The 13,275-nt window shown below is 37.4% G+C and overlaps 1 protein-coding gene across 4 annotated transcripts in view; it reads right to left on the bottom strand.

Moving 5' to 3' along the window:
- DCLK1 (doublecortin like kinase 1) overlaps positions 1-13,275 on the bottom strand; it is a 231,808-nt gene that overhangs the window by 64,723 nt on the left and 153,810 nt on the right. For all 4 annotated transcript variants that reach the window (XM_021541917.3, XM_021541918.3, XM_021541919.3 and 1 more), the window contains exon 6: positions 3,134-3,228. In XM_021541917.3, the coding sequence (XP_021397592.1) occupies positions 3,134-3,228 (95 nt within the window). The remainder of the gene's footprint in view (positions 1-3,133; positions 3,229-13,275) is intronic.

Below are 13,275 nucleotides of genomic sequence, written 5' to 3'. Positions count from 1 at the left end.
CAAAATTTTATCTGTAGGGTTACAAGAGTACTGATTTCCTGACTATGTACCACAGGACAGTAAGTATGTAACAGCATGTAAGGCCACATTTTTGACCTTATTTACATCAACCAAAAGCCTTCCTTCAAAGGCCAGAATTCATTTTTTTAAAAAGATGAGTGATGAAATATCAGTAAGTAAAATGATTAATCCCTATTTTAAGCTGCCTAATGTACTCCACAGGTAGTTACTATTCCTAGGAAGAAATCCCTCCCTTTGTGGAAGTACCTTGCTTTGGGGCCTCTGGATTCAAAAGCCTGACCTCCTCTCAGCTGTACTTCCAGGAAAAACACAGGCAACCTGCCTTGACTCCTGGGCATGGTGATGTCAGGTCTACAGCTCCCACATAGCACTGGGTGGGGATGCTGAAGAGCTGACTGATTAGTTAAGGCAAGGTGAACCAGGCTAGGCTAGAGGAAGTGTCCCTACCACCTTCCAGACCCAGTCCTTACCACTGGCACCCCATGTTGGTGGCATGAGAGAACACAAACTCTAACTGCACAGAGGCACAAAACACCTGAAATTACAGAGCTGAGCTGGTGTCCCCAGGACCCAGCACTTTATTTCAGTTCTAAAACAGTAGCTTCCTCAAACTGCAGGTAAAAACAGAAAGACAGTGCAGAAAACCAGCCACCACCTTCACCTCCAGCTCATGGCTACAGCAGCCAACACTCTTCCTTCAGGGCAGGAACACCTCACCTCTCAATACAGGTGACAAGATGGGAACTAAAATGCATCTCTTCTCCCTTGTATGTCTATCACATGATACCAGGACTTCAGCAACCTCCTAGGGAATATGCCTCACCCTGCAACTGGCTTGTCAGCACCGTAGCTGAAGCCACTGAAGACAAAAACAAATGTTTTGAGTTTAAATTTGGTTCATGACAATATGGTACATAAAATAACCTAAGTTAAATTTAAATTAAAAGATACAAAAATCTATACTAAAACTGAACAGAACACCACTTATACTGCTAAAAAGGAAATTGTTATCTTCTAGCACTGCTTAATTCCTTATTTAGTCATTGGAATGAACAATATAGCCTTTAATGATACAATCATATGTTTTTACACTGAACTTCTAACTCATTCACTTCACAAGCTAAACATGAAGGCAGATGGAAAAAATTCTCAGACTGAGTGTTAAGTTTCCATCCCTGAACTTCAGAGTTGATTTTGTAATCTAAATAATGTTATTACAATGCTTTTTACATGATTGCAATCTATTTTTACATGAATATATTCCATGTTTCATGTGGTAAAAAAAATAAATCTGTCCAAAATAAAGCCAGACAAGTATGAAAGGTACCCTACTGAGGTCAAGAGGACTGAATACGAATACTGGAGAAGAGAATTCAACTCTCTAACCATCTTAGTCTTATCTCTCCTGTAGTACACTTCAATATTTATTTTCTCTACAGTTAGCAGTCTGATTTTGTTACCGCTACATAGCACTTTGCATCCATAATACTGGCACTCAGTGATCCTATTACACTTACACATAAAAAGAAGCCCATCTGCTCTCCTCTTCACATTTGAAAGTCAGAAATCTTGTGCCTAGAAACCTCTTGTGTCTAATGGTGCTGATCACATGGCTCCCACTCACCCATCCACAAACATTAGCAGAAAAACATGTCTTCACTGTGGAAAGCAGAGCTTCAGTGGTGAGAAAGTAAGTTTAGGAAAGTTACCAATGAAAAGAGACAGCCTTACAGCAAACACAAATCCAGTGTAAACTGGTATCATCCATCTAAACAGACGGCCTCACATCACCAATGTATAATTCATTTGGAAGACTCTTTGTTCCCTCTCCAGTGACTTATTAATGATTCATTAATAAGCCTTGAAAGCAAGAACAAACAGGTGGGGAAGACATTGCATTCAAGAAGATTTTAGCACCAGCTTACCCACTGGAACCTACATCTTTACTCTCTGTGTAGCAGATGATGAAAACCCTGACACTACCCTGAGGCTCCAGCTGCTGCTCACTGGCTGTCCCTACACTGCAAGATCACAGCCTCCCTGTCTGTAAGCAAGTCATGGCAGAGACCCATTGCTGTATCCCAGATGGAGGTAAGACGTGGACATGCTCCATTCCTCAGCTCCCTGACATACATCAGATATAAAGAATGGTCTGCAGGCTAGAAGGGAGTCATGTCATGCTACAGCTATTCCTGATCTGGGTATCTGGGGAATCAGTTCTGCACCAGCTCCTAAAGTCAAGCACTACCAATTTTGTACATAATCCTCTTAATTTTGAGAGACATAAATTGTATCATTGTTTAAAAACTGAAAAGGGAGAAAAGGCATGAGTTCAAACTCTGTTTAAAAACAAGTCTGAGATACAGATTACTGCCTTAGGGATGCTTTCATTAAGTACTGACCACAGTTTAGAAAACAGCAAAAAATACATAGACATCAGTCTTATTTATTTTAACCAGATAAAATTAATTCAAGCAGCATGTGGAGCTTTTGGGTTGGATGAATAATATTTTATCAGAGGGTTACAGTAGTAACCTGGATGCTTAGAAATATTGTAGATTCCTCCATACCGGATAACTAGGGGGAACCTACAGCAACTATCAACTCTTCTCCAGGAAAGTGATGGACAGGTCTCACGTGCCTTGGTGCTGATAGTACCTTCACTGCACAAGGCTGTGATATCACAGCTAAATTCCACAGTGCATTCTTTCACCTTGCTTCAAAATCAAAGCAGTCTGTAGGCTGTGCAAGTGACAATGCCCACAGTGAGTTAGGAACAAAAGAGATTTCTTTGACATTTTTTTTCAGTTGTGAAATATTTGGAAAAAGAAGGTAAAACAAACAAACAAAAAGTTTTGTGAAAAAGGAGAGAAACCCCTGGGTTTTTTTTCCCCAAGGATAAACCTGTTCTCAGTATACTTAGCATTTTGACAGACACAGAACAGTTGCATTCCACTTCAGGTTGTTTTACAAACACAAGGACTGTAGCCAGGCTCTTCCACCCTATAGCTCTACACACACACAAGGGACCAGAAGGGAGAAGGCTATTGGATAATGGCTATGCTGGATTCTCCCCAGCCATGCTCAGAAATCAGTTTCCTCATTTCCTTACCCTCTGTTTCCGTAGGCTTCCTGGGCTGGTGGGAGATGGGCTTGGAGACTTCCCAGAGCGAGGAGTAGAAAGTTGGCTACCAGGGGTTCCATTCACTAAAAGGACAAGAAATTGAAAAGAATGAATACAAGGCATTATTAAAGGAAAAAAATATTTAAAGCAACATTTTTCTTCAGTCATTGTTGAACAGATTAATTTGGTTTTGCTTAATGTTTGAAACATTAAATAAGGTAATCCAAAAAATAATTATTTCCTTAGATTTTTGGCTCACAAAGACAATTTTTTATACAGGTGAAAGCAAATAATGAAAAAACCTGAAAAGACTTTAGCCAATGGCAGAGAACATGATCCTATTTTCTCAAACTGCATTGTTCCTTTACTGAAAGTAAAGTACTTCTATTATTGAAAGTAATGGGGAACAAGGTGCTTTGTTAACCTTAAAAGACAAAATATATAAACATTTTCATTCCATTTAACTATGGCTTGAAGTGCTGCCCACTAAAACTAAAACACAGTATTGCTTGCAAGAACAAACCAACTGCCTGCTTTTCACTTTTTGAGTGAGGACTTAACCATTTGAAGAGATTTTTGCAATACTATCTGACCCAAACACCACCTCAGACTTAACCCAGAAGGGCTTTCTGGAGGCAAATGAATTAGATATAACTCCTCCAGTCTGACTTAGAGGAAAGTATCCCTCTCTCAAATAAACAAGTTTCTTCACATATGCCAGTGCCTATCTTTATAGAAGCATCTTCACGTGCACAGCACATTAGCCAATAAATTAACAAAACAATGCCAGCAGAGGACAGAATTCTACTACAAAGTAACCACATGAGAGGCTATCAATAATATTCACATTGAAGCACTGACAGAAACACTACGAAGCGTGTATCACATAGACATGTAAATATTCTTAAACAAGCAAGTATTCTATCAGAGTCTACATTTGCAAAGTGCTAGGATAAAAAGAACAGAAATCAGATTCTGAATCTTAGGAGAATATTTAAATACTAGGGCTATCAACAAGGCATTTGACTTACCTTCTATGAGTTCTAACATGGACAAAATCTGACTGTTTAACCTGATAAGAGCAAGCAGCAAAATTCCTGCTCTGTTCTAAGCCAAGCTGTAGCCAAACAGAGAAGCAATGGGATTAGTTAAGGATAGCTGGGGCTGCTCACAGAGTGAGCTGAATGCGATGCAGGATTCATAAGCAGAAGCCTTTTCTGCGTAAGGCTGACGTCTTCTGAGCAGCAGTGGGAGGTGCAGGTGCTGTCTTAGGGCTACATCAAAGGTGTCAATTAAGCATAATGCTGCTGCTTCACAACGCTGAGCCACCGCAACCCCCACTCGCTTTCCATGGAGCCCCGAAAGCCTAAGCAATTTTATATGCTGTTCACTGAATCATAATGAGGTGCCTTTGGGAGCAATGTAGCAAGTGACTCATCCGAAAATCAAAATGACAATAACTCTTGTAAAACCTCGTCTGACTGGCAATCTAGCAAATGCTAATTCCTTTGGATTAATAGAGTAGGCATTTTTAAAAGATTCTTCTAACTTTCTGCATAATACATTGTTCTTACTGGCTAATACTGGGCCCACACAATATAATGAAGAAATATGCATACCTACCACACCACACACATCAATGACCACATTATACTGCATGATAATCACTTAATAGTGCTTAGGTGCTATGAGCGATGCCATCTCAACATTACTTTGTGCAAAGCATTGTTTACAGTAAACGTGCAATATATTTGCATAAGTATAGAAACAATGCTAAGATGCTCTAATTGGATTTAAATAGGCTATTTTTATAGAAAAACATTTCACTCACCCAGGCTTCAAAATATCTTTATACAGAGAACAATGATCTGCGCATATCAACACTCATTCAAATATTGCAGTAAGTGTAGGGGAATTCACATGCATATGTATGCACATATATTCATACAATATTCAGCAAAACAGCCAGAGATCTGTCCAACAGTGACTAAAATAAAATTTATTACTGGTATCACTGAAATAATTTAGGAAAAGAGAAAGATGAGGACATTAAAAATGAGCTTTCTGGAATCTCAAACTTGTAAAGTTATAAAATGTATCTTCTAAACATCTATGGCATAATTTAGAAACTAACAATAATTCCTACTATTCATACAGAGCTAGTCCTCAAGACTGCTGTGTAACAGGACTATTTCTCTACCTTCTCTTTATATGAACCAGATAGTCTTAGGTCTTATTATCATAAGCAAATTTAAGATAACAGATACATTTCAATATACCTTGTAGCACTAGGCACTGGTTCCTGTTCTTTATAGATTAACTCCTTCCCCATAACATTCACAATAGGTTTTTTTTTAGAATTAATGTAGCAATCACTCTGTCCTGAATACAAAAACTTGAGGCTACCAAGTGGTACCAGACAAACAGTTGCAATGGTGTATTTAACTATCAACATATTTCTGTATCTATATATATATATATATATATATGCATTGATGTATATTATGTTGATGAGTATCTATTTAGGATGAGAAAACAAAGTATTATCATAAATCCTAAAAATTTTACTTACTTGTCACCACCAGATTATCCAGAGTGTTTAAGCTAAATTTGAATGCTCTCTTCAACTGTGCTTTTAAAAAGGAAAATTATGATAGTTGTGCTTATGTTGGCCATCTGCAACATGTGAAATCAAGAGCATAATCAATGAATTGAGGCCCTCAGCAGATTTAAGTGAAGGTTTCTCACCTCCTTACCCATATCTAAAATATAAAGGATATGGTACATATTCTGTACATAAAACATGTACCAGGATTTTTGAGAGCTTACAGGGACTCCCTATAGAGAGCTGATTAGGAAACTCCAGAGATAGCAAGTAGCTCTGGAGATGAGATTCCTTTTACCAGTCTTTAGGTACCTGTTGTATTGGCTTCTACATCTGAAGTAGTTTTCTAGACTTTATTTTAACCAAGTTGCTGTCACAACACAAGTTGTGTCATCCTGAATCAATCATCTAAACCTGACCTGATAAACAATCTACTAGGAGCATCCATTGCAGTGTAAACTTTCAAAGCTACACATGAATCCTTCTGGATGCTCTCCATACCTGGAGATATATATTGCTATAATTGTTATTACATTATTCTTACTACTGATATTATTAATATAATCCTTAAGACAGACATCACAACAGGACAGAAATGATAATTTCTGGTATTTTCCCAGTACATTCCAGGGGTCCTCCTTTTATACCTTTTTGTTTATGGCTTCCTGTGCTTGTGAGTCATTATACTAAATTTGCAAATGAAGGTGATATTAGGTGCTGTGCATCAAGAAGAGACTGAAGTGATTCTGACCCTGTTCCTGAACTCCATTTACAATCATTACACCATTCTTAGATAACTTACTCATTACCAGAAAACATGTTAACAAATATGTGAATAAAAGCTGTAAGATTTAATAATAATACTGCATTCCTGATCACTAAATTGCTCTAAAATCCATTTCTAGGTGGAATGTATTTTTGTAGCAAACTGTATTTCTATCCAGTATCTGCACTGCATTTCTCACTGACTGATACAGCACATGTTCCTAGAGAGCACCTTGATGTAGATAAAGACATATGAAATTGGTAAATCGCTGTTGTGATTGATCATTTTATTGAGTGAGGCAAGAGGCTTCTTGTCACTTTTATTTATAAAATGGCAAGGGTCACAGACTTGAGCTTAACACACAGCACCCTTCCACCATCTTATGAGAAAGATTTATCAGTTCAAAATTTCAGCAGTGAAACATGTATTAAAAAACTGCAACAAAACCAAAATTATTGTAGCTACTCAGAGCAGATGTATGCAACTGCTTAGCTGTGAGCTCCTTTCCTTACTGCCCTCTCTTGCTGAGGATGTGCAACAGGGCAAGGACCTGTCTTTGTAGTTGCTTGTTCAGCACCTGGCACACACATGAAGATGGAAAAACCCATAAAATAGAACACTAAAGCTAGATACCAGCATCTACTGAGATAAATGCAAATAGGTTTTCATATGATAATATAAATAATAAATATTATAATATTTATTAATAATATTATTATAATAAACCAGTGAAAATGTTGTAAGTAAAAAGTACTTTAACAGCATTCCAATAAATACATTTTGATAGGGCATATTTTCATTAAGTAATAGAAACAAAAAGCAAGAAAAATTAATTAAAGCATCAAGTGCCAGTCTGAGAAGCCACCATACCATTGCAGTGTATTAAAATCAGTCTCCTACAGAGTTGCCTGTGGATGTGCAAGCATATTGTACTCCATAAAACAGATAACTCAGTGTGTTTAAAAAAGTAGTGTGCCAAACACAAAAATGCATGTGAAAAAGAAGAAGGACACTAAGGGAAAGAAACAGTGCAGGCTTTTTGTGTAGCCACAATTTATTAATAGGAAAGTTTGGCTAAAAAATTATTTAGACAAGTCAGAATATGTGTAGGTCATATTCAGTGACTATTAGCAGAAAATATGAAATTACTATTTGACCTTGCCTCAGTTACTTCTGTAGTTTTTCCCTGTCCTTTCCAAAACAACATTTGTGTCTCGGTAACATTATGTAGTTACAAAATAGTTAGGAAATAAACCATATCTTGCCTTTTTATTCTTTCTGCTTTTGTATTTTACTTTTGTACATTGTGTCATTTTTGTCTTAGCACCAAAAGACAGAGTGAGTACAGAGCACCACATTAGGCAAGTGCCCTCAGTGTGACTCCTCAGTGAAGATGAGGCTTTAGAGGTTCTACCTTAGCATGCAGCTGGTTGAGAAAAAAAGCCAGATACCAACACTGCATTAATTTCAACTGGTGCTAAACTGTCCTTTTTATTTTCAATCTTTTGTAGAGTTTGTGTGAAGAAGTTAAGCAGATAAAAGTAGAACACCCCTTTGCCACTGAAGACAAGGCCTGGCAGACCCACACAGGATTTTCACCTGATCAACAGATTAATAGATCAGGTTTACATTCCCCATCCCAGAAGCCACCAATGCACGAGTCCTTGTTAGTCACTGGTACCTGTGGTAGCCACACAGTCTAAGCCAAGCTGTGCAGAGCTCAGCAGGGACTCTAAACCCTACACAGGCTCTTCCACCTCAACCCAGAGTCACCTATGTCTGCACTATCAAGCAGAGAAGTACTGCAGACACACAGATATTACAGGCATATCTTGTATCTCAGAAGAAAGGAGACTGCCTGGAAAATGCAGTTCCCTGGAATCCACCAGTATTTGTTTTTTCCTCCAGTCTCAGAAGCTAAGTGCCTCTTGGGTTTGTTTTTCCTTCTGCACTTCAGCTGATATCTATGAAAGTGTCTGCTAATTTAATATAGTACCTAATCAGGAGAACACCTGCGTGTATGTAAGATTTAATGAAAATCTCTGTTTTGGACTGTTTTGCCTAACTAGAAAAACCAGGATTCGCAAATCTGTCTGTCTGAACAGAGTACAATTTCCGAGCACGTTTCTTCATTTAGCATTTATCTTTTCATCCTTTAAGAGGGTTAAACTACTCAACATTACCAAATCTACTTCTCTTACCAGCTCTTGTTTTTGTTACAGGGTATAAAATGATGAAAATTAATTTTTTACTGATTAGTATCAAAGACAAACACTATAAATAAAAAATTAAAAAGAAGCCAAGATCAAAGCATATATCATCTGGATATCCCTGGGTCTACAGGATGACTCCATCACTCCCATGGGTGTGTGGTCTTGGCTTTAGGAAAATTTTGCTTCAGCATATTTATTACAAAATCAGTCAGCTGAGTACCTGTAACAGTGTGAATAAAGACACGTGACCTTGCAAAGACAATATGATGAGTTATGCTTTTTCCTTTGGGATACAAAAGACCTTCTGGAGTCAGGTGGTTGAAGGAGGGCTGTTTATGGATAACAGCCTAAGGTTGAACTATCAGACTAAATGAAAACATATCCTATTGCAGAGGAACATCTCTACTTCTTTCTTTCTTATTCTTTTTTTTTAACTAGCAGAGAAAAGCACAAACATCTGACCTAGGGAAGACTTCCATAAAATCCTATTTCCATATCCACTTTTTCCTTTAGAGAACATCTACAGTTTTGATCACGCTTTAGTTTAACATGCAGTTTCACAATTGCTTTACCCAGGTACAATTTAAAAAAGAACCCTCACATAGTCTTTGGTAACATGACCTACTATATCCATTTCTCACTATATTCCCTTTGTCATTTGGAATAAATACATATCAACCCAGGTATTCTTGAAATAGTCACTTGTCACACTGAATAACCCAAACTCCTAAATAACTCTTTTTAAAAACCAAACTTTAACACCTGAATTGATATTGTAAATAAGATTTCAAGCATCTGACATATTCTGAGTAATAACTTGAGGAAAACAGGAAGGGAGAAAAAGAACAATTTTGACGAAGGTGCTCAAACTGAAAAAAAAAAAAAAGTAGCTACTTTAGTTGAGAGCAAGTCCTGAAAATTAGAGTTGGAATTTCAGGAGGTAAACCAGAGTTCACCCAAATGTAGCATCTTTCCATAATTTAATGGAGCATGGGTACAGTAATTCCAGTCATCTCATGTTTTATTTGATTGATTAAAAATAACGATGATGAAGACATAAGTGTTGCTGCTTTCTTTGAATCTACTACCTCTTTGTCCACACGGAAGCTGCTACCAATGGTGTTAAATGGCAGCTGGACAGAAGCCACCAGCTACTGAATCAGACATTCATAATTTTCAGTCACAAGCAATGGGCTGATACCCAGCCTCACCAAAATTAAACGTCTCTTTTATTATGCCTTTTCCAAAATATTATTTGATGCCAACAAAAAAAAACATCAAAGTGGTTTTAGGAAGACATCAGAAAAATTAAATAGAGGTAGGATAATCTCTAGCACTTGGAATCAGTCATCAGCCTTCTACCTACCCAGGAGGTCACACTATCTTTTCTCTGCTTTTCTTCTTTGCCTTGTTTCATGCTTCTCTTCTCTATTTAGACTGAAAGCCTTTTGAAGCAGACAATATCTCAAATGGATTTGTAAAAAGCCAGAAAGCAATCCTCCTGCAGTGAGATTTCTGTCTGGCGGTACTGTTTTGAAACACTGTCAGATGTAAATAACAAACTGAAGAAAACAAAATAATGTAAAAGTCAGCCATTACACACATCTTCCTAGCTTACTTGTACTCTTGGAAGTTAAAACATTATTCTGTGTTTTTATATAAAAATAGGATACATCTGTTCTCAGGAGCCAGGGTGACTATCAGGAAAATATAAGTACATTAAACATATGCTCTGTTACAAGAAAAAAAAAAAAAAGGAAAGCAAAAAGACAAGGATGAAAAAAAGGTGAACACTACCTATGTAAAGGCATACATGCCTTTGAAATACACCAAAGAATGGTGTTAAGGCAGATGGAGTCCTTTTGCTCACTGTAGATTGCATAGCTCAAGAAACAACAAGGAGTGTGTGTTTCTCACAGACCGATGCATTTTACTGTGCCCTCAGCTAACCAGAGCACAGATTTGAACCTTTGTGGCCCTGAGCACTTTTGTAGCCTCTGGTTCCATTAAGGGTCTTTTCCCTGCAACCCTGCAGCCTAATTTCCACTCACAGATTCCCCACTTAGCCCCGTGCTGCCATAGCAGTGTGTCCTAGAGGCTATGGAACAGTGTTTTTCCTCTTGTTCCCATGGCCATGTATCTGCAAAGCCTGACAGTGCTGTTATGGTAGGTTCTGTATAGGACTTTCAGGCTTGCCAAGGAGCCTGTCTATAGGGGCAATAGAGGGCAAAAGGCACCTGCAAAGAGTGAAAGTCATCTGAGAGCATTGGAATTGTCATTAAGAGTCCTTTTTCCCCAGCAGCAGATGAGACAATGAGGGAAATGGTTCTCCAGGACAGTGGCTGGTGGCTCCCCAGGAAGAGGGGACATTCAGGGTCCTTTGCCTGTTCCTCACAGAGTCAGGGGTCACCACAACAAGGTGAGACTGAAATGGAAAGCAAGGACCTTCAAGAAGAATTTCCTCAAAAACAATTTAACATTATTGAGTTTATCTTGACAGCACCAGTTTTGGTAAAATATTGTTTTTCCAGACTTATGATGCAAAAACAAGATACAGAAAAACAACAAATTACCAACCCCTCAACCCCCCCCCCCCTCTTTGATTTCTGTAAGCAACTTCAGAAGCTATTGGGATGAATTTGGGAAAGTTATCACCCCAAACCACCATTTGCTCAGAAAAAAGAAACTCATGGACTTCATCCAATTTATAAATAGTTAGTGAAAGCCAAAGCTTAATTCATTGTCCACCTGAAATTCTGTGTCAAAGAAGGGAAACTGTTGAGGATGGCATTTAAGTTCTTAAACCAGGACAGGTTGTCTACATGTCTTAGTTTCGTTTATACATCTATTTGTCTAACAAGGGGAAAATGGACCAAGACTTTGCCTTCATTAACTCTAAAAATGATGAATCCAAATCAGCTATGCTGTTGAATACCTGCATTAAAGACTGTACCATATTATAGATGCATACACAAGAGAATAAAAGTTAACTCAAGGATATCTCTTCATGCGACAATTTTACTAGTTTTAATACCCAACTTTGAGATTTGAATATTTTTTAGCATAGTCTTTGTCTATAGAACTTTCCTTTTTTGGCCCATGTAATTATCCATGTGTATTTTCTTAATATGAGCATTAATTTAAGTCAGAAGCAGAAATATTATCCTTTTGTGCTGTTAGAATGTGCAGACTTCTCAAAGTGCAGAGAGAATCAAAAAGAAACAAAAGGAATCAAATTCTTTGTAATTAGCAATAAGCTCTTTTCCATTCACCTCTCAGTTTTTTGTCAAGGGTACATTACCAAGAATGCTTTCTGCTTCACTTTATCCCTACTTGTTTCAACTTTGTTCTATGACAAAACACCATAAAATGATACACCTTTAACTTTTTGTAATATGTATGAATGATCTTTGATCAGAACAAAGAATCTACTCTTTTTCTTATTTTCCCTGTTTATTGCTAATCAAAGAAAAATCCCTAAAAGTAGTTTAAAGGTTAACTGAAAGCAGTTAAAAAGCATACAATAAAAATACATGTACATACAATTAGCAGTAACAACATGAGACCAAAGTCATAACTTCCAGCTATGCACAAGCCATTCAGGAGCTTCTCTAGTACTGAGACATTTAATGCAGACATAATGGAAAAAATTAGCTGCTCGTATGTGTGCTAGATTCTCTATTATATCAATAATAGAGAATTATTATAAATGTGTGCCATTTATAGTGTGAGAACTATTATAAATGTGTGCCATTTCTCTATTCTGCTTCTGTCACAGGTACGTAATTCAAAGAAACATGCAGCATTTTTATGCTTGCTGAGTGGCAGAAAAGTGGAATCTCTACATATTGTTTGCATTTCATGGGAAAACTGGGTTTTGTGTAAAACAATCTAAGAGTCATTGTTCCTCTTTCTTTGTCCTACTGTGTTTTTTAAATGCAATGTCCAATATAAAATTGCATTTTTAAAAAAATCATTGACTGGTTTTAGCTTTATGTGACTTAAAAACAATTCTTGATAGCAAGTGCTTAGTACAATATTGCTTCCTTGTATGAAAGTAATACTGATCTAAGTACTCATGTATGTAAGGTTAGAAATAGGGTTACTGTAACATTCACACATTTTGACCTATTTGCAAAAAACAAGCACCAGAGATACACACAAAGCAGAGCTGTTCTCCTCACTAAAAATACATTCTATAGAAACACTTTCAATTGTTTATATTTTTTAAGCTTAACAAATTTAGAATAGAATAGAACAGGACAGAACACAATAGAATAAAATAAAATAGAATAGTTCAGTTGGAAGGTCCCTACAACAGCCATCTAGTCCAACTATCAGACCAACTCAGGCCTGACCAAAACTTCAGCATGTTCAGCTGAGAAGTGGAGCAACAGAGTGGCTTTGGCGAGCACCTGGCACCTGACCAAACACACAGTATTTCTTGGTAAAGGAATGCTTCCTAGCTATAGAATCATTGCATTGTTTAGATCAGAGAAGACCTTTAGGATCATCAAATCCAACCGTTAATCCAGCACTGCCAAGA

The sequence above is a fragment of the Lonchura striata genome, chromosome 1 (genome assembly GCF_050655825.1).
Source record: "Lonchura striata isolate lonStrDom1 chromosome 1, ASM5065582v1, whole genome shotgun sequence".
NCBI lineage: Eukaryota > Metazoa > Chordata > Aves > Passeriformes > Estrildidae > Lonchura > Lonchura striata.
Note: the sequence above shows the minus strand (reverse complement) of the source record. Positions and strands in the feature narration are given on the sequence as shown.